Genomic DNA, 23,301 nt, shown 5'->3' with positions numbered 1-23,301 from the left:
GGGGGGGGGCTTGTGTTTCAAAACTGATTTGCCTGTTTATTTATAATTATATACAGATTGCGATCGAGTGTCTACAGATATATGCTGCTATATATAGCTACTTGACACAGAAGTCTTATACAGAATTTATTACTGAAGTCTGTCAAGTTATAGGGCCAATCCTTAATTCCCATCATAAACTGAAATTGATGTCAACATTTATTCTACTGCTGGTTTGTACTTGTCCTACCCCGGTTTATTGATTTTGGACATTAAATGGTCTATAAACAATTTGTCTATTGATTTGAAAAAAATCAGATTAAATGTTTCACATTTTTATCATCGCAAATCATGCGAACAGGTTTAATACGACCCATTTACGATTTACTCACACCAAAAATAGGCTAATGCCTTATCGGGTTTCGGAGTGGTTACACGAGCGCTTAAAATATCTGTCCGATATCATAATACTGTATTTGTAACTTTGATTTTATCTGAAATCAAGCGACTATATTGAATGAAATGTTATCAGATATCGTGCCAGGAAACGGTCCCAGTGATCACCTTTTTTAACACTGGGGGCCTATAGGGAACACTCGACACACGGCTACAGTACTTACTGATCAACTGTCCAATACCCAGTAATGTTTACTCTGTGCGATTGTCAGACTGGAGTTAATTAATTAGGATCTTTACGATTAGGTTGTCATCACCATATATAAAATATGAGTACAGNGGGGGGGGATTTAAGTTCTATTTTTTTTTATTCCATTTTTTGGTTTGAAAACTTTATGTACAGAATGTATATACCTGTACATTCGTATTGGGATTGAAAATAAATTTTAAATGAACATAATTTATAAGCTGTAAACTAAACTGGTAGATTAAATATACTGTATAATTATGTGGTGTAGGTAATGATTGGCGGTTCATTGTAAATTTTAGATTGAAATGTTTTACAGTAGGTGCAGATTTGACTCTCACCATATAAAAATGAATAGATTTAAACTGAAGTATTTTGGAACTCAAATTAAACCCTGTATTGATGGCCAACACTAGTTTTTCTACCAGTTTCCATGAATTTACAAGTATGATAACACTTCTCTAGTTCTGGGTAAAGCTTATTTGTCTTGCATGGAATTAACTTCCTAGCTAGCTTGTATTTGCGTTGGTTCCTATGTCCATATGGACTGTACTACTGCACAGCTAGGTAAACTAAAGGGATATACAATATTTGTATCCATCTTATAATCTAATCTTAAGGAAAGTTCTACAAGTCTTTTAAGATTTAAAGGAATCAAAGGGACAGCAGGGTGTGAGAGCACCCTCTTAATTACCTTTGTATGCCACCTTTGATTTTCTGCCTGTTATTTGTGCTTATTTCCAACTGCTCATATCAAGTGTACTAATTTACATACACTTCATGTACAGTAAACATATTAAACTGTAACACCAAACCCAGACCAAACTAGCTCCACATCTTGACGAAGCTGCTGGAATAAAAATACCAGGTAATCATGAACAAAATACAGGTGAAGAGTATGTTCAAAAACACAACCACGTCTTGCCATGTTATGACCTTGTGTTTAACTCATTTACCCCTGAAATTTTATAATGAACTATTCCAACCTTTGAATTGGAAGAGTTCAAATGTGTCTTCAGGGATGAATGAGTTAAAGGGAAGCTGGTGCTCTGCCAACTTGCTCTGCAGCCCAGGCCAACTATCAGTATCTGCAATAGAATGTTATGTTCAAGGTCATGTAAACTAGACCTTGAACCAACATGTGACATCCTGCTGTCTGCCAGATCAACCTAATATTTTGACCTTGTGATTAATGGGCTGGTTATGAACTGCCAACTTGCTATGCAGTCAAAACATCTGCAATAAAGCGTTCTGTTCAAGGGTCATGTAGACCTAGGCCTTGAACCTTCATATATGTTTGTCTCATATATATATATGGTCTATAAATAAATAATGCACATGCATTGAATGGGATTTGAACCTCTAACTTTTTAGTTGATTCTTCAGAAACATCATCGGCTGCGCATGCAAGTAAACACAAACCTTTACAATGACTTTCAAGAAAATGAAAATGAAGTTTTTATTTTTCTGTTTCAGACCTATGCACCTCACATCTCGGGCAGTCACTCAAAGAGTCCTACGAAGAGAGCGCTGTACCGTAACCAAGAGGAGTCCATGAATACTACTGCCTACTATGAATATCCCACCGAAAAACCCTTCATCAACGACAACTACCGACATACCTCAGACAAACACGTGTCAACATCACCCGAAAACAACAGATTAGGTAAGACAAAACAACAGATTAGGTAAGACAAAACAACAGATTAGGTAAGATAAAGCAACAGATTAGGTAAGACAAAACAACAGATTAGGTAAGATAAAGCAACAGATTAGGTAATACAAAACAACAGATTAGGTAAGACAAAACAACAGATTAGGTAAGACAAAACAACAGTATGAGCAAGAGATCCAGTAGATCTGTAAACAAAAGGATACTGTAGGTAGCAACAGACTTAGCTAAAAGTAACGACAGTATTAATAACTAGGGTAATTTGACAAATCTAAAGCTCTGTAAAAAACTCAGAAGGTACAACACACTAAGTGAGGCTAACTGACCTGAATTTGCTCAATTAGTAAACAACAATGTAAGTAAACGACAATGTAGTTAAAGGACAGTGTAGGTAAATTAAATGACAGTGTAGGTAAATTAAATGACAGTGTAGGTAAATTAAATGATAGTGTAGGTAAGCAACAATGCAGGTAAGCGACAATGTAGATAAGCGACAATGTAGATAAACGACAGTGGAGGTAAACGACAGTGTAGATAACCGACAATGTAGATAAACGACAGTGTAGGTAAGAGACAGTGTAGGTAAATGATAGTGTAGATAAATGACAGTGTAGGTAGATGACAGTGTAGGTAAGCAACAATGTAGATAACCGACAATGTAGATAAACGACAGTGTAGGTAGATGACAGTGTAGGTAAGCGACAATTTAGATAACTGACAATGTAGATAAACGACAGTGTAGGTAAATGACAGTGTAGGTAAATGACAGTGTAGATAAACGACAGTGTAGGTAAACAACAGTGTAGGTAAGTGACAGTATAGGTAAAAGAAAATGTAGGTAAGTGACAGTGTAGGCAAACAACTGTGTAGGGTGTAAACGACAGTGTAGATTGACAACTGTGGGTAATTAAACGACAATGTAGCTAGGTAAATGGCACAGTTGATAAACAAACTAAATGATACTAAACAAGGTTTCATTCAAGATCCAGTATACTAGATCTACCAGCATCGGTAAATTACAGACTTAATTATTAAATCATTTAACGTGAAGGGAAAACCAATCTGTTTATACCACATGTACAGACAACATTTAGATATATGAATTAGATGTTACATACATGTAGATCTGCAAACACACGTAGGATTATACCTACTACATATATTTATACTGTACCTATATATAGCTAGAAGCAACCAAGCAAAACAAATAGCATTTGTTTCAGATTTTAAAAACTTTTAATTAATTAGTGGTTTTCACTTTGTTTGTTTATATATATACTGACTGCTCTTGTCAATAAAAGGTCATTAATGAGTCGACCCTTTCTTTGACTGCTCTTGTCAATGAAAGGTAATTAATGAGTCGACCCTTTCATTTGGAAGTGGACAACTCATCAATGCTCCTCTGTATATGAAGAAAACCAGATACGGTAATAAAATAAAGGTTCATTTGCAATTTTGACAGGTGATTTGATTGTGTCACTTTGCTTATATGTATATACTTTTTTCACATGTAGTAACTATCTCAAAAACAGTTTATATTTCTGACCTACATCTACAAAACAGTTTATATTTCTGACCTACATCTACAAAACAGTTTATATTTCTGACCTACATCTACAAAACAGTTTATATTTCTGAACTACATGTACAAAACATGTTGAACGTCTGCACTGCCTTCTTCTTTCAGCTGTCATATCAGCCTTGAAAAATTTACGAGAAAAAATTCGGAAGCTGGAGACGGAGAGAGCAGCAGCAGAAACAAATCTTAAAAGTTTGGCAGCAGAAACCCACAGATACAAAGACATTCTGACGAAGGAGCCGGAAAATGTGGAACCAACACAGACTGTCATGTCGCAGCAGTCACAAGGTTATTATTGTCATTCATTTGCAAACTGTAAAAATAAAAGATAAAAAATACTAAAAAAGGAATATGAAATATCTTTATCATTTTTTGAGAAAAATGTTGATGTGTTTTAAGATATTTTTGCCTGTGACAGATCCTTGGAATGTAGACAGGATATATAGGGGGGGCCAAGTCAAAAGAGATTCAAAAGGTTTTGGACTTATTCTTAAATTTGTTTCTACTATGAACATGAAGGAATGATTTTCAGATACAATTTTATGTTATGTGTGAGGTATGTTTTATGTTATGTGTGAGGTATGTTTTATGTTATGTGTGAGGTATGTTTTACATTATGTTGATTCAACATTCCAGAATTGGAGTCCCAGCTGACGGCAGCCGAGACACGGAGCGGGCTCCTGGAGAAACAGCTCCAACACATGAGGAAGTTGGTGGAAAATGCCGACTCAGATAAACGTGATGCTGTTACTAAGTCAACGATATTGGAGAAACAGCAACACCAAGAAGAGTTCCACAAACCAATAATGACGTTTGATCCCCAGGCGGAAAAGATCAGCCAACTTGAGCGAGAACAACTGAAGTTAACAGCCACACAAACACTGGCAGAGGTGAGTGAAGTTATTGTGGACTTATATTCTCTCATTTTCCTGTGTTTAAGATAGAGCTGTCCAGGGTAAGAAAGGGGTGTAAGAAATTTCTATCTTACATGCACCCCATTTCACGTGACGTGACATCACAATGGCTCAACACTGTGTGACAACACAAATTTGGAAATCTTTGATGCCGCAATGTGGAAAAGACTAGCTACGTGATGAAATAAAAACCTTTTACAATGTATTTACTGTATACGTGAGAAAGGTGTGATTAATTATTCTGTGCAAACTTGTTTGCAAATATGGGGTTTTCGTCTTAAAAGCTCAGGGAAAAATAAATAAAATCAAAATGGTGGCCAGTCCAAACGCATTTTCATGGTTTCCGAGCTTATTCTTGTGGTTGGATTGCCCAGGGTGTAGGAAAGGGAAACTCAACGCTCGGGATTTTGAAATTTGGCAAATGGAAAATCCTGGGTTGGAATTCCCCTATCCTACACCCCTAGGTAAGAGTCAAGACTATAGTCTTGTACAGCGTTTGGGATTTCTCATCAAATTTTGGATATGAATGCTCATCTCAAAGGTGTTTAAAAACTTGATCTATGGAATTATGAAATTTTCCTTTCATTAACAGTAGCATACTTATAGAAAAAAATGTGCTTTCATTGCAGCTTTGTGAGTGATCTAGATGTCTGCACGTTTTAATTTATTTCCTCTGAAGTTCAAATATTTTTCTATTCTTTCCTGTTTGCCTGTAATTACATGCACTGATTGAAAAAATTCTACTGCTAACCTTATATACACATTCAAGCAATATAACAAAACCAGTTATTCATTTTTCTTTGGTAAAGCATTGCAACTATAGGATATCTGATCGTGGCTTGTAATAACAGGAAAAACATTATACTCCTTGACGATTGTGAGGAAATGAAAAGGTAATTGTACATGTATTGTATTTTATATGAAACATGTAATTAATTTGGTATCATACTTATTGTATTGCAGTGATTGTTACTGAAATGTCTTGTACAGAATATAATTGAAATGTCTAGTCATATGATCGTACTGTGTTAGGTCATCTTCATGACATCTGTAATTACAAAATGTATATAACAAGCATTGTTCGGCCCTATTGTGGGTGCCAGATCCTCACATTATATTTGTATGTGTATAAGCTCTGTATGTTTACATTGTTGGGTCTTCCTACGAATTCCATGTGACCAACTTGTCGGAATCAATTAATTATTTTTATTCAGTACCTTACAAAAAAAAGTAAAATAAATTTATTAGATTTGGAAAAAAAAACATTCCATCAAACTTCTAAACATAGATGCTCTTTTGTGTCAGAGGGAAAAATGAGTATTTGGCAGCGTTCATACTGAGGTTAAAACCCTGTCGTTTCTTATCCCAATTGTGGTCAATTTCTATGGAAGCTGTCAACATAAATCAAGGTCTTTGTAGTGTATGGCATTCTATATCTAATTCATAGTGAAATGTGTTTGAGATGAAATTAATGTCCTCTTTAAGTCGTCTGAGCCGCGAAAGGCCGTCATACTTCACAACTCGATAAAACCTGAAAAATACTCGCCAACTTGAGATTAAAATTACATCCTATTTAATGAGCTTTTAGTAAACCTTGAACGATATAAACTTCTTTTCAACTATAATTGTACGATTGCAGACATTTAAAGATTTTTTTACCCAGTATTTATAAAAATTCTTGCAATGTGGATCTGCCTTTCTATTTCACGATAAAGAATCGACATCATTTTATCATACATTTCACTGAATATATAATGTGTGTTATCATGCTGAATGAAATACAACAATTTATCACACCTTTATGTCAATACAAGATGGAATTACCTCGACCAGTACTTAACACATGTTTGACAAATTCTATAACAGGTTTTAAACATTTTTTTCTGGTTCTCTGTACTTAAAATCTCATCTGTACATGTCATTTATGCTAGTATATAGGAGAAGATCTTCAGCGAAATCTATGCTTGTTTGTTTTCAATTTCGAATTGTTAAATTACTTCAGGGACCAGAATTGATGAACTTTAAAACTTCCAATCAGTTTTCATTTGCTTACACGAATAAATAATGAAAAACATGTTTCTGCGTGTGAGGGATTTTATGTACTTTACGTCTAATCTAATAGTAATGTGTCCGGTTTGCTGATACAGGGGAAAATAATTGAAAAGTCCAGGACATATTGAATGAACAGTTCATGACTTTCAGACCACAGAAAAATTAATACATACATGATCTTGAAGGTTTATAGGTCGATACCCTAAATGTATTTGCTGTTGTGATAATTTTTGGGACTCACCACTGAAATTTCATTATGAACTATTCCAACCTTTGAATTGGAAGAGTTCAAACATGTTTTAAGGGTTGAATGAGTTAATTAATGCTATAAGTAGTAGGATTCAAACATTTGATAAAAGATGTTCAGGGCCCGTATTCATGAAACTGTTCTCATGCTCAAGCATGGATTTTGTACTCGAGCCAAATTTCTTGTTCTGTTTATAAATTAATAATGAAAACTTATTTTGCCAATGATTGGGAAAAACTTTGAAGAATGCAAGACCAAACACTGTTTTTAATGGTAACATTCAACTTTTTGATCGTTTGACATGATTCAAGTGAGTTAGAAGAAATTGGCTTGAGCACGAGAACGGTTTCATGAATACGGGCCCTGAACTTGCCTGAAAAAATCTACAAAAATCACTGTCAAGTATTTCAACTTATTGACTAAAATCAGAATGACATATAAAGTCATGTCAGTTTATAATGGGAATATCTTTAAATAACTGACTATCTCCATTGAAAAATGTTTTTATACATATACTGATGTAGGTTTTCTCAAAATTAAAGGAGATACATTGTATATAGAGATGTTGGACTATTAGGGGACAAGACATACATTGTATTAGCATATTTTTGTCCTACGTACACAATGAAATAAATGATGCAATGTAATGATAATTATTACAAGTACCCTGGTATATGTAACTATAAGTCTTATTACAAGTACCCTGGTATGTGTAACTATAAGTCTTATTACAAGTACCCCGGTATATGTAACTATAAGTCTTATTACAAGTACCTCGGTATATGTAACTATAAGTCTTATTACATGTACCCTGGTATATGTAACTATAAGTCTTATTACAAAAACCCCGGTATATGTAATTATAAGTCTTATTACAAGTACCCCGGTATATGTAACTATAAGTCTTATTACAAGTACCCCGGGATATGTAACTATAAGTCTTATTAAAACTACCCCGGTATATGTAACTATAATTCTTATTACAAGTACCCTGGTATATGAAACTATAAGTCTTTTTACAAGTACCCCGGTATATGTATTTAGGAGTCTTATTCAATATTTCTGCTTCCCTCATTTGAAGTCGGGGTTCTAAAATATAAACATTCACAAGTACTGGTTGTATATACCACGGTATGTATTATGTTTTGTGGAAATCAATTTCCGAATACATTCGGTATATTTAACTATAAGTCTTACTACAAGTACCCTGGTATATGTAATTAGGAGTCTTATTACAAGTACCCCGGTATGTGTAACTATAAGTCTTATTACAAAAACCCCAGTATATGTAATTATAAGTCTTATTACAAGTACCCCGGTATATGTAACTTGAAGTCTTAGTACAAGTACCCTGGTATATGTAACTAGGAGTCTTATTACAAGTTCCCCGGTATATTTAACTATAAGTCTTACTACAAGTACCCTGGTATATGTAATTAGGAGTCTTATTACAAGTACCCAGGTATATGTAACTAGAAGTCTTATTACAAGTACCCTGGTAAATGTAACTATAAGTCTTATTACAATTACCTCGGTATATGTAACTATAAGGCTTATTACAAAAACCCCGGTATATGTACTTATAAGTCTTATTACAAGTACCCCGGGATATGTAACTATAAGTCTTATTACATGTACCCTGGTATATGTAACTATAAGTCTTATCACAAGTACCCCGGTATATGTAACTTGAAGTCTTAGTACAAGTACCCTGGTATATGTAATTAGGAGTCTTATTACAAGTACCCTGGTAAATGTAACTATAAGTCTTATTACACAAACCCCGGTATATGTAATTATAAGTCTTATCACAAGTACCCCGGTATATGTAACTTTAAGTCTTATTACCAGTCACCTGGAATATGTAACTATAAGTCTTATTTCAAGTACCCTGGTATATGTAACTATAAGTCTTACTACAAGTCCCCTGGTATATGTAACTATAAGTCTTATTTCAAGTACCCTGGTATATGTAACTAGGAGCCTTATTACAAGTACCCCGGTATATTTAAGTATAAGTCTTATTACAAGTACCTCGGTATATGTAACTATAAGTCTTTTTACAAGTACCCTGGTATATGTAATTATAAGTCTTATCACAAGTACCCCGGTATATGTAACTTGAAGTCTTAGTACAAGTACCCTGGTATATGTAATTAGGAGTCTTATTACAAGTACCCCGGTATATGTATTTAGGAGTCTTATTCAATATTTCTGCTTCCCTCATTTGAAGTCGGGGTTCTAAAATATAAACATTCACAAGTACTGGTTGTATATACCACGGTATGTATTATGTTTTGTGGAAATCAATTTCCGAATACATTCCCAGCTCATGAAATGGGAGAAAGATAGGGACATTTCTACCAGGCAAACATGTTTACACTGTGTTGGTTTCTTGTTATCATGTTTGATTTATCTGTCTTACTAAAAGTATGGGTCGGACCCGGTCCCTATATGTCAATTAGAATTTCAAATGAGTTTAAATGTCGTTTCACAATGCATGTACCTTACTTTAAACATTCAATGTACCTTACTTTAAACATTCACTGCTTGGTAGTCAAACATCACTTTTTCTTTATATCCTTATTTTTCGTTGGCATACAGGTGAAAGTTTGGATTGGTACTTTAAAATATTCTTTTTACATGTACCTCATGGTACTGTAACATACAAGTTTCAAAACTCGGTTCCTTTTTAAGAACTCTTGGAATTCACATTCAAGCTCAAAAATATTTTATTTTCATTTCAAATACCTGTAAATGTATACAAGCACAACATGAAAAAATTTAAATATAAAATGTATGTTGCCAAAAGTAAGTTATTTTTTGACAAATCAAAAGTCTGATTCATGAAATTTACAGATCCCTAATATTTCCAATTCCAGTTACCAAGTTAATAAAAGTTAAAATGTCAAAAACAGGTTTATAAATACAGTCGTAGGTATAGCTCCAGAAACAACAACAAAAATCTCCTTTAAGCTTACTAAGATGATTAGGGCCCGAGCCATTAGGGGTACAGTCTTTTTCTCGGAACTCAAAAGTTTGATCTTTTTGAAATTTGACATGGTGATACACAGTAAAATGTAGATGTGCAATAAATTATAGGGGTTTAGAATGTTGTTAGGGTCAAGGTTATTGTTACTAAAAATAGACCAATGGGGTGGGGGGGGGGGGGGGGGGTACAATCAGACACATGATGGGGCCCTTATTGCTACATGTAAATGCATTAATTAAACATATTTCATTATTTGATGTCTTTGTCACAGCAAGAAATATCGCCCTACCCTGACCCCCTCTCTCTCCCCCTTTTCCTCAATATATTATATATCTGGTTTGTAAAAAAGTTTTGCAAAGCTTGATTTATAGTCCATTTTAAGTTTTATTTTATCATAATGATATTTATCGGGAAAAGTTATGCCATTTATTCCATGCATTTGTTCACTGCCTGTTGACTAAGGACTCTGTTTGAATAGGTAAGTTGTTGTTATTACTTTGCGGGCCGTGAGTTGTTTGTTTTAGGACTTGAGAGACCATACAGTGGGAGGTCGAGTATGTTTACTGTTAGCTTATAGGACAGTATTGTCACAACTCGCTCTACGACTCGCTCTCCACTAACTCATTCACCCCTGAAATTTCATAATGTACTATTCCAATCGTTGAATTGGAAGAGTTCAAATGTGTCTTCAGGGGTGAATGAGTTAATATTCCAATTAATGCCCCCGGTGATGTGTTTACGGGTGAAAGTGTGTTGAAAGATTATCTATCGCAAATAATATTTGTGAACCGCCTTATCACTTTACCTGAATGCTACATACACGCATGGAGAATGAAATATAGCCCTGAGTGGAAGAGGTTTTGTGGATCCTCCCAAAGTCAAAGTTTAAACATTTGTGACATTCCCTTGGATAAGGTTAAAGGTCATATGTACGTAGTTCAAAATTTCAGACCCTCACCGGTTGTACCAAATATTATAAAAATTTACAGCTATAGTTTCTAATACAGCTTGATTGTATCAAGTTACTTTATCTTTAATCATCCAGTAATTTTGATGTTTGATATTTTTCTATCAAGCAAAAATATAAGTGTATCTTTGATTGTTAACTGGGATTCAAACCCGAGGGGCCGCGGTGGCCAAGTGGTTCAGGCGTCTGACATTCTGCTACCACTAGCCCTCCACCACTGGGTCGCGGGTTTGAGACCTACAAGAAGCAGTCGCCAGGTACTGGCCCTAGGTCGGTGGTTTTTCTCCGGGAAGTCCCGATTTTCTCCATCACCACCACCTGGCACGTCCTTAAATGACCATAGCCATTCATAGGACATGAAACATAAACAAACCAAATCAAACTCATTGTTATCATAAAAAGACATGACAATGAATTAAGACTTAATAAATTACATGTTCTATACATAATGTTATACAATAAAATCTTGAAATACTGTCACTGTTTTCTGATGAAATATTGATGTTATAAAAATAAAAATGGTTTTGGCAATGTATTGAGGGAGATACACATTTGTGTGAAGAAATTTTAAAGACAAAATAAAAAGATGTCAGTAATTTATATAAGTGAGGTGGGGAACAAAACTCAAATCATTATTTTGGTGTTTTACTTTACATATTTATACAGAAACTTGTAACTGGAACCAAACGGTATTCTTGGAGTAAAAAAATATCATCAGCCAAAAAAACAACTGAAAAGATGAACATTTTGCTGACATGTTTGAAAAGATGAAAAATCAATTTTTTAAGTTGATTGACTTTAGTAATGTGTCCGAAGAAGTCAGTGACGCTTAAAATAATAAAAGGTCTGGGTAGGACCTGGAAGGTACATCATTTTGTACCTCAAATAGTTAACGAAGACCAGATGTAAAAGAAAAAAGATGTAAAATTTCTTATTGTTTTGAATATAGCAATTTATTTTTGTCATGCCAAAATTTAATAAGCATCGATCCTATTTCGATTATTTCTCTGGCTTAATAAATTCTCAGTGGATTTATATATTATTGAGCACTGTTATATGAGATACAAATATGTTATTGTTCAATGAGAGTCTGTTGGGTATATATGTATATAGTGTTCGTACATTTTCAATGCGCTGCTACTGTCTATGCAGATGAGGATGTGGTCAGCAGAATTGATTTTAAAGGGACGTAAATTTGATCAATACTTTTTGGAGCGTGGATATTGTTTATAAACATTGTTGACAAAACTAAACATCAAATATTTATGAAGCCAGGTCATTGTTGGTCACACTACAGTGTGTTTGTATTAGAGACAAGTAAATTATTTAAGCTGACATAATACTCATTATACTCAAAATGTGTGCCAATATCGCTGACAGGGGTTCTCTGTTACCATTGTGTGACGACAGAAGCCTGTCGCTTTCAAGGCAAAGCAAACCGGGTACTATGAAGTTAAAATATATAATTTTCTCCATTTGTCACTGTTATAAAATATTTGTTGAAATCAATTTCTACAGAAGGATTCTACTTTTCACATGTAAATCACAGCTTGGAAGGCATTTTAAATCAGCTTTTTTTTTTTTTAATTTTAGCATTAAAAAATGATATTTTTTTTTTAACAAAAACTGTAGTGGTGAACACTGGACATATCAAATGCCGATTCTTCATTTTACCAATATACCAGTATGTTGCTTATTATAATCAGGGAATCATAAATGCACAGTATCAAAATGAGAGACGAATACCTTCACAAAAACAATTCTTGCTGTGTTGCTTTATTATCTATGCTGGGTATTTATGTACAATCGACTTACCTCTAGGTCTATAAGGATCAAAGGATATTTTTTGCCAGGAGGATATTTTTTTCCAGAATGCCATATAGTTTAGATAAAAAAAAATGGAAAGAAAAACACACTTTGATGAAATAAAAATAATAGATAAAGATGGTATAAAAGAAATCATCAACAACATTTTGAGTGTAGAAATAGTAAATTTCAGATGTTTTTTGATGCAACTCATCCTTAGATGCTTGGTAATTATAAACAGTGAGGAAAAACTGTTGAATTTATGCAATTTTCATCTGTTTCAGGGTAAAATCCGAGACTTGGAAGAAAAGATAAGAGAAGAGCGGCACCAAAGACAGATGATGTCAGAAAAGACCGCTGTGGTATGTTCTGCTTGGCTTACATCTTAAATATCCCCATTCCATTTTTTTTTTTTTAAAGTGTAACTATTAATTGAAAATTCTTTACTGGCATGACAAAAAAAAAAAAACTTGAAGTAAATTCATACATTGCTGGACTACTATGAAAAAATTATAAATATGAAAAAATAAATAAAAAATTAACAACATTGTTCTGAGACAAAAAATGGAAGCTACCTGATCAGTGTTAGTTCCCCGGCCAAGCTTCACTACAGTTATATATCCAAAGCAAAATGAAGGAGAGGTTACTCTATATGTATGAAAAACGACAGTTAAATTCTCTAGTGTTTCACCTGTAGTGGGGAAGGGATCCTTAATGCATCTACATATAAATAGGCTACTATATAATGTTGATATAGATTAAGTCGCTCTAAATTCCCATTATTACATTTTGTATCATTATTATAAAACCAATGGCAACAAATCAAACACAATTCAACAACACTAAACTGTAAAACTCTTTAATTTAAATGAAGGATGATGATATTGTTTTTCTGTGTACCAATATGCAAATAAATCTATACCATGAAACTGGATCATGTGAACACCTCTATTTAGAGACCACCTGTGTTAAGAGACTACTTAAAAGTTACCCATTAATTCTATATTTCATTGCAAAATAAACCTGTTTTAAGAGACCACCTGTGTTAGGAGACCACTTTAAAGTTCCCCATTAATTCTATATTTTATTGTGAAATAAACCTGTTTTAAGAGACCACCTGTGTTAGGAGACCACTTTAAAGATCCCTGTTAATTCGATATTTCATTATGAAATAAACCTGTTTTAAAAGATCAACTGTGTTAAGAGATCACTTTAAAGATCCCCATTAATTAGAGATTTCATTGTGAAATAAACCTGTTTTAAGAGACTCCCTGTGTTAAGAGACCATATAAAGGTTTGACTGTATTTATTACTGTATACCGGGAAATTTTCACTTCAATTTAATTTTCACCTTAGTCGCCCTCCAGAATGAGCGTGAATTTATAATTACAACGGACATTAGTCAACATCAAAACTGACATGGTAATTAAAATCTGAAGGTTGAAACTAACTCTGGAAAAATTTGGCTTTCACAGGCGAAGGGCGAAAGTTTGACTGGGCGAAAACTTCCCGTTATACAGTAGTCAGTCGATAATAATTCTGTACTTTTAATCAATAAATAGCTTGAGACGGAGGCACAAACAAACAGAATTCTGATGCATGCTGGTGCATTGCACGAGAAACGGCCAACGTCAGCACGGACGAAAAAGGTGAAGAAAAAGAAAAAGGCTTCCAACAAGAAACAGAAGACACATCCAGCTGAGCAGGAGCCGGAGAGAAAGCGGGAGGCACTCAAGCATTACAGACTTAACCTCGCTGACATTCCATTTGTAGCTGGCAAGGTCAGTATGTTATAAAGGTCAAGTCAGACTGTCTTTTCAAGGTCATTTATCTCAAGGTCAATTCTTCAGGGTTATTACTTCATGGTCAAATCAAATAGCATTTTTCAGAGTCAGTATATAAAGACCAAATCAGACGGTCTCTTCAATGTCAATATTTCTCCATAACTTCTCAAGGTCAGTTTTCAAAAGTCAAACCAATTCAAACTGCATGCTTGAGGTCATTTATCAAGATTGTGAGAGACAGATTCAATTCCAGTTTCTTTTTGCGATAAAACATTTCTTATTGGTGAAGTAATGTTTGATTCTACAGGGTTTATGGATTGCTAGTTTAAAGTAACTGTAACAGGGCTCTCTTAAAGTAACTGTAACAGCGCTCTCTTGCGTTATTTTCTCATGTCAAACAATGCATTCATCATTCAGACTTCCTTAATAAAACCACATTTTGAAGTAGATCTCAGTTATGTGGTAAATGTTCTGAGATAAACCATTTCACTACTAGCTCTGTAGACCATAAAGAACCCATCCAGATCAATGCATTTTAGAGTCTGCTAAAATTACATGGGGTGAAAGGAGACATTTTCATTTTCCACTATTCTTTAAAAGTTGTTGTTTATATTTTGCTTTCTTGTTGTTGTCTACCCCTAGTCACCCTGTCTTTGTAAATCCCTGTATTTGTTTTCCAGTTACAATATTTTTTGTCTATCCCTAGATCAATTAGCTGTCAACCTCTGAAACCCGCAATAAGGAAGATCTCCGTCATTCCACATTTCCAATGAGGGAGATAGTGCGTGACACGCGACTGAAACTGCTTTGCTCAATTTATCTTTCCCTTTTCATGTATCAAAATAACTCCAGAAAGCATTCATTTGATTCAGACACACCTGTTAATATCATTACACACACCCTGCAGTAACTAGGAAATCATTTGACCACAGGATGTAGCTTTTGAGTTTGTGTGATTTTGGACTTGAATGAGGGAGTTTCGAAGGAGATTGGTAAATGATGGTTAAAATGAGGGAGTTTCGAAGGAGATTGGTAAAAGATGGTTAAAATGAGGGAGTTTGGAAGGAGATTGGTAAATGATGGTTAAAATGAGGGAGTCTCCCTCCTATTGAAGTAGGTTTGACAGCTATGCTAGATATTCTGTGTTAATTTCTATATTCGTTTTTTCCCATCCACCCATCCGTCACTTTGTTGTTAATTTTCGTGTTTTTGTTTTCCAGTCCTCTACTCCTAGTCATTCTGTTGGTGCTAACGTCCAGCGTGTGTTGTCGTTAATGAAGTCACATAATATGGCCCTGTGTTCCTCCGCTGACCAGTGTGATACTCACAGATCATCCGGTACATCCTCAGGGTCAAGCTCAGACGGCCTTGACCATGACCTTGCTGAACTCTTACTACAGCTCCAGGACGAGTTTGGCCAGATGAGTGTGTAAGTGATCTAAGACCATGTGACTGTTAAAATCTGTCATATTAGCATCTGTAGATGTGGAATTATTTTGAGAGTTTTGAACCAATTATCAGGATTCTGCTTGAAAGCATCTTCCTGCCCATTCCTATTTTCAACACAGCTTGCAGAAAGTGCCTGTTAGCTAAATGATACCGGTATGTCGCGGCATTTGTCTTCCATCAAAAGACAGTTTGGTTAGTAGATACCTGGGATGGAGTGCTATAAAGTTTCCTAAAATATAACCTTGACTTTCTGTCCAAATAACAAAGGACAAAAATGTTGAAATTTGAAAAACTTCATACAACATTTATCTAAAGAACCATACCGTCTAGAGCCATGATACTTGTGTATGTTATATAGACAAGCAATGCAAATTTGTTTCGGATACATTTTATTGAGGTCAAATATCATGTTTGATCGCTTGGCAGGATCAGAAGTTAACATTGGCTATCTTCTAAAGATCTGTAAAGCTAAGGGTCATGATATTTAGCTATTACATTTACATGAAAAAAATCAGCTTGACCACAATGCAACTAACAGGTAACCAAAATTGTTTATTAGTTAAGCTCACTTAGTCTACAAACAAGTATATGCTTAGCTTACACATGATAATGGTCCTTGTGTACTCCTAAGGCCCTCTGGGCCCCTTGTTTATGATTTCTTGCAATATCATACACTCTTTTCCAGTTTTGATTTTACTCTTCCAGATATAAATTGTCTCAAACAATAGATAGCCCCTGTGTTAGTTGCCATGTTTTGTCTCGTACTTAAGCTTGGTTATTGTATTAACAGGGAACATCAGGAACTGTCGAAGCAGATAAACGAGGTGACCGATTCAAGGGTACGAGACGACCTGGAGCGTGAGTTAGACTCACTAGTGGGACGAATGGAGTCTAAAAGTCAGCAGATATCAAAAGTTAGGAAACACCAAGAAAAGGTAATATTGTTGTTGTTTTTTAATTCTGTACACAGCAAGCAGTAATGTGTAAATGAAAGAGCAAAGATTAAAAAAAATGTTCATTTGCTATTTATATTATCCATTTGTTCATCAACCATCTATTGTCAGGCTGTTCCAACTTCCATATCAAATAGTATACATATCAATGTTTTCTTCAGAACGGGGGTTGTGTACTACCCCCCATAAATGTTTGTAGTCTGCCTAGTTATAACACTATTTGTGCTCCCCTTTTTTTCAAACCTGGATAAAATAAAATGCATATGTCGACAAAAACCAATTACTGCCTTCCTTTCAAATAATTATTAGGGTCCAACAGGAAAACAATGTAGGTTTAATCATACAGTGTAGTTGTCCTGACACCATGGCTTCTTTTTTTCTCTACTCATTTTCATACTTTCCAACTCTTCTTTGGAGGGAGACTCCTGATTTTGGACCCTGAAATTACTTTTTTCCAAATCAATCTTCCCCATGGAATTTTCAAATGGTTATCAAGTGTGATACATTACATATCATCAAAAGGAGTGTAACTGATCTCTATAGTTAAACCAGAGCCACCTTAATTAATTAATGAACTCGCCCATAGGTCGGTGGTGTTTCCTGAAACTGAGTAAGAGCAAAAATGCACCTCTTGTCAGTAGACTGACCTGAAAACCTTTTTTTGTCTCATTTAAAAAAAAATCATCTCTCTATTTCCTATATTTATGAATATAATACTTCATGTTTTTTATTTTTAGCTTGACCTGAAAAAGAAGAAAAAGAAAAGTTCTGATTACTCGAAGAAAATGCAACGACCGAAATCAGCCAACACCGATTATACACAAACAGCCTCTGAGGTGGAAGTGACAACCACGATAAAAACAAAGGGACGTGGGGCGGGCCTTGTACATGTACGGCCATCCAGTGGCCGTGAGGTCTCACTCAATGTGTTAAAGGACATGCGCAAATTACAAACAACGTTACGAAGAGACGACCTCCATTGGGAATAGCATTAGGATGTCAGCATACATGTTTAATTCTTGTCTCTTGTTCTGCTTTTGGGTTTCTTTGTGAGATTTTATAGAAAAATAAATTTTCAAATTGTTTTTGCAATCATAATTATGGCTTCTGCGTATATACGATAAAGGTAACCATTCATCTAGAGAAATATATAAACCTAATAAAAATTAATTATGCTCAATCATCTGTCAGAAATATACAGAAAAAAGTAAAATGTCAGCATTGACATCATGAAGTATCTACATGTATATCTAATTTGACAGTTGATAACCAATTTCTACATATACATATATATATCTATAAAATTTTATCAATTTTTGAGGTTTTTTACCCCAAAGGTAAAAAGAATCATCAATAAGAATTTTTCTGGAACTGTCATATATGATTCATTAAAACAAACAGTTGATATTTTGAATTTGTATACATTTATGGTTGAGCAATTTTTGTTGAAATTTAATGTTACTTAACTAATTCTGTGATTCCGTTTTGGTTGATCAATGTTATTTAATTGATAATGATTTCTCACCTTGAAACCCAACAGTTTTGTCTGTGTATACGTGTCATATAACGTTTATGTTTGTGAAAATGTAGGGAAAAGAAATCCTTACTGTATATGTGTGTCGTCCAAATGTACTAGCTTACTGGTAATTATTATTCATTTGTCTTGTATCAAACTTATTCGTCTTAATTTATACTCATAGTACAGTTAAACCTTCTCAGTCCAGGCACTTTTATTGTCTGAAACGTAAATTCTGGAAACTATTTTATCAAGATTTCTGAAATGGGAAATAACACCTGAAAAGTATAGGGATAAAGTTAGACAGCTTTTAAATTGCTGGGAATTATATACAAAGTGGTTATCAGTTAACACAGGGGCATGGCACAGAATAATATCAGGACCATGGAATACTGATCTGTGTCACGCCCCTGTGTCAGTTTTCGTATTAACTAAAACTTTGTCGCACCAGAGTACCGATAGTCGTTTTGGTATTAGTCCAATAGAGAAAAACTACATATGTTTTTGACAGATATACTTTATTAATCATGATTAAAAAAAAGTCGTAGAAAAAAGATTTTTGTGGAAGTCATTCCTTAATTACATGTCAAGTGTATGTGGGTGATATTTTCTTTTTAGATTAAAACATACATATTCATGAAGTGTTCAATTTAAAACAGGTTTTCAATGAGATATTGTATTTCAAAACAGTCAAATGTTGATGCAGGGACATGAGGCACAGTAAAACCCTGTTATATTGCCACCATTTGTCCAGAGAAATATTAGCGTTGTAAAGGGGATTGGCGATAAATTGAGGGAAACATATAAAGGAATTCTGAAGAAAAAACAAAATAAATGGACCATAACATTTGCGGTAAGCGAGGTGCAAAGAGAAGCAAGGAGCATTATATCACAGTTTTACTTTATGTTTTAGTGAAATTTAATAACATGAATATGCTAAATTGCAACAAAACTCTCTGCATACAGTGTGTACATATGACGACATATAAACAAAACTTACACAATATATGTTGTTTCCTGATATTATCAGTACGAAATATGAATGTACTGATGTTGTCTTTTTTTTTTTGGCTATTGAAATCGTGTAGGCTTAATAGAGGTTTTCCTCCGTTTTAAAATCAGAACCAATAGGTTGTCACAAAGAAATTAATAAAGGATTATGGGGTATGACATAGTGCTTATATACTTTTTTTAATATCCTGTCTATTTTGACCAATTTGTTTCCACAGGTTGTTGGATTAGACAGTTTCACTGTAGCGGTAATTTCTTCATGGCAAACTTTTTTTATAGTAATGTAACCATGCTACTGGAAAAACGTGTGAAGGACTCTTTTAGTTGTATTGCACTGCTGTAGGTAGCCGTTCTGCTATGTTATTTGTTCCTCAAAATCAAATACATATGTTCCTGTTGGATGAATACAAGGAATCATTCCAAGTACACGTCATGTTTGTTCTGAACAGTAAATGATATTTTCTATTTTAAGTCTTGCCAACTCCCAACATTTATTGTGACAGTGAGCATGTTATTCTGTGATATTTGTTTATAATGTTAATTCATAAACTTTAAATCAAGGTCAGTGATTATATAATTAGAATTAACAGTAATTGAATGTGTTATTCAGGCACACCTTGGAAGAAGTGGTCATGTTTTCATGGAATGAATTTCATTTCTTGCATGACTCGGTTATCTCTGAACTGTACTAAAGGGTTGAAGAAGTTTTTCCAAGTAATTTTATTTATCAAATGTTTTCTCTACCACAAACTAAAGCACACTATACATTCTAATACCTTATCATGATCATTTGCTTCCCCAGAGATTGATCAAAGGGAAACAATTAATCCTGTTACCCTACTACAAGAGAGGTTGATATTCATTTTACACAACAGACCTACACACCATTGTTGTCTACTTCAACGACTCTTTAATCAGGGGAGATCATTATATTTTTTCAAGAGAAAATTTTAATTTATTTTATGGTCATGTGAACAACATAGTTCAAACAGATACATAGATGAGCATATCATATTTTTGTGGAAGAAAAAGGGAAATTTCTTTGATTTGGATAAAAGATGTTATTGGTTATTCTGTGTCATGTCCATTTGTTATCTAAATGTTTTAAACAATATTTACAGCATTCCACTCCTCATTCCATGTAGGAAAGCAGCTGTCCTGTATCTGTTACACAAAGGTTCAAACTTACCTCACATTCCTAATCAAATGGCAAACGTCAGCATTCACAGAGGTACCCCTACTCAAATGTCTGTGATTCTCATGTGTCAATATGTGTATATAGATGTATACTTATCGCCTATAACTTGTATGTAATGCAATAAATATTTTGTACACTGATTTTCTTTTGGTTTATTTGTGATGTAGAAAAGTTGAAATGATAAAATGATAAAATTTAGTAAAACCTCATGGTAACTTGGATCAGATGCTTATAACAAAATTGCATCTATTTATGTCCCCACAATTTTAAGCTCACCACGGTAAAAAGACAAAGTGAGCTTATGCCATGGTGCGGCGCCCGTCGTCCGTCCGTCGTCAATATTTTACTTTAAACCACTTCTTCTTTATAACCAAAAGGCCTAGGGTGATGACATTTATCCAAAAGCAAACTGGGATGAAGGGCTACCAAGTTTGTTCAATTGAGTGACCTTCATCCGTTTTCAAGATCACATGGTCAATTGTCTTAAAAAATCTTTAAACAACTTCTTAAGAACCAGAATGCCCAGGATGATGATATTAGGCCAGTAGCATGCGGTGATGAAGGGCTTCCAAGTTCGTTTGAATTAATGCCCTTGACTTATATTCAAGATCACAGGGGTCAAATATGTTTTAAACCTTTTAAACAACCTCTTCTGAATATCCGAGAAGCCTAGGATAATGCTATTTGGCCAGCAAAATGCTGGGATATAGGGCTATTAAGTTTGTTCAAACAAATGACCTTGACGTATATTCAAGGTCACAGGGGTCAAATATGTTTGAAACCTTTAAACAAGTTCTTCTGAATAACCAAGAAGCCTTGGATAATGATATTTAGTCAGTAATTTGATGGATGAAGGGCTACCAAGTTTGTTCAAATGAATGACCTTGACTTATATTCAGGGTCACAGGGATCAAATGTTTAAAACCTCTAAACAACTTCATCTGAATAACCAAGAAGCCTAGGATAATACAATTTTGGCCAGCATCATGCTTGGATGTAGGGCTATCAAGATTGTTCAAATGAATGACCTTGACGTATATTCAAGGTCACAAGAATCAAATATGTTTGAAACCTATAAACAACTTTTTAATAATCAAGAAGCCTTGGATAATGATATTTGGTCAGTAATTTGATGGAATGAAGGGCTACCAAGTTTGTTGAAACGAACGACCTTTACTCATATTCAAGGTCACAGAGGTCAAATATGTTTAAAACCTTTATACAACTTCTTCTCAATAACCAAGAGGCCTAGGGCTATGATATTTGACCAGTAGCATGAAGGGCTACCTAGTTTGTTGAAATGAATGACCTTTACTTATTTTCAAGGTAACAATGGTGAAATATGTTTAAAACCTTTAAACAACTTCTTCTCAATAACCAAAAGTCCTAGGATGATGATATTTGGCCAATTGCATGCTGGGATAAAGGGCTACCAAGTTTGTTCAATTGAATGACATTGACTTAAATTTAAGGTCACAGGGGCCAAATATGTTTGAAACCTTTAAACAACTTCTTCTGAATAACTAAAAGGCCTAGGGTAATGATATTTGGCCAGTAATATGATAGGATAAAAGGCTACCATATTTGTGTAAAATAATTACCTTTACTTATTTTCAAGGTTACAGGGGTCAAATATGTTTAAAACCTTTAAACAACTTCTCAATAACCAATAAGGCCTAGGATGATGATTTTTGGCCAGTAGCATGCTTGTATGACGGGCTATCAAGATTTTTTATTTGAATGTCCTTGTCCCACTTTCAAGGTCACATTTGGTCAAATATGTATAAACCTTTAAATGACCTAATCTAACTAAAACAAAATATCTAGGGTAGTGATATTTGGCAAGTTGCATGCCGAGGTGAAGGCTATAATTTTGTTCAATGTAATGACCTAGTTTGACTTTCAAGGTCACAGGTGTCAAATGTTTTCAAATCTTTTAACAGGTTCTTTGGAATGACTTTTAGTCATAATAACTGATATTTTGCCTGTAACTTTATTATAGATCACTTTTAAGGCTACAAGTGATAATAATACCAGGTGAGCGATGCAAGGCCATTGGGCCTCTTGTAGGTTTTTTTAGGCAAGTAATATAATTGTATTACAAATGTCATGTCCTATGATAGGGTAGACAGTCCTGCTTTTATCCTGTATTTAGACATTGGAAAACAAGAGGCCCAATGAGCCTGTATCACTCACCTGGTATTAATCTCACAATTTTAACTTTTAAAGAGGACTAAAATAAAGCTACAGGCAAAATATCAGTGTCTTGACTTTAAGTCATTCTTAAGAACCTGTTAAAGAATTAACACACATTTAAACCCTGTTACCTTGAAAGTAAAACATGGATATTAAGTTGAAATAACTTTATAGCCATTCATCTCAGAATGCAACTTGCCAAATATCACCACCTTATACCTTTTGTTTATTGATAAGATGACTTTTAAAGATTTATGCACTATGGACTAGATATGACCATAAAAGTGTGTCAAGATCATTCACATCTACAAGCAAGCACCTTGTACACTTTAGTTATTCAGAA

At 34.4% G+C, this 23,301-nt stretch overlaps 1 protein-coding gene across 3 annotated transcripts in view; it reads left to right on the top strand.

Moving 5' to 3' along the window:
* LOC110456404 (centrosomal protein of 57 kDa-like) overlaps positions 1–20,902 on the top strand; it is a 36,947-nt gene extending 16,045 nt beyond the window's left edge. The window contains exons 1-9 of one of the 3 annotated variants that reach the window (XM_021507134.1): positions 1,413–1,490; positions 2,099–2,288; positions 3,982–4,161; positions 4,510–4,763; positions 13,136–13,213; positions 14,414–14,632; positions 15,856–16,064; positions 16,875–17,019; positions 17,775–20,902. In XM_021507134.1, coding sequence (XP_021362809.1) covers positions 2,177–2,288; positions 3,982–4,161; positions 4,510–4,763; positions 13,136–13,213; positions 14,414–14,632; positions 15,856–16,064; positions 16,875–17,019; positions 17,775–18,026 — 1,449 coding nt within the window. In that variant the 5' untranslated portion in view covers positions 1,413–1,490; positions 2,099–2,176 and the 3' untranslated portion in view covers positions 18,027–20,902. Of the gene's footprint in view, positions 1–1,412; positions 1,491–2,098; positions 2,289–3,981; positions 4,162–4,509; positions 4,764–13,135; positions 13,214–14,413; positions 14,633–15,855; positions 16,065–16,874; positions 17,020–17,774 lie in introns of those variants that run through there. The other 2 variants (XM_021507131.1, XM_021507133.1) reach the window with 2 other exon arrangements.
* The last annotated feature ends 2,399 nt before the right edge of the window (positions 20,903–23,301 follow it).

This window comes from Mizuhopecten yessoensis, unplaced genomic scaffold, assembly GCF_002113885.1.
Source record: "Mizuhopecten yessoensis strain PY_sf001 unplaced genomic scaffold, ASM211388v2 scaffold8745, whole genome shotgun sequence".
In the NCBI taxonomy this organism is placed as follows: Eukaryota; Metazoa; Mollusca; class Bivalvia; order Pectinida; family Pectinidae; genus Mizuhopecten; species Mizuhopecten yessoensis.
The sequence above is the reverse complement of the archived record's forward strand: the minus strand, read 5'-3'. Positions and strand labels throughout refer to the sequence as shown.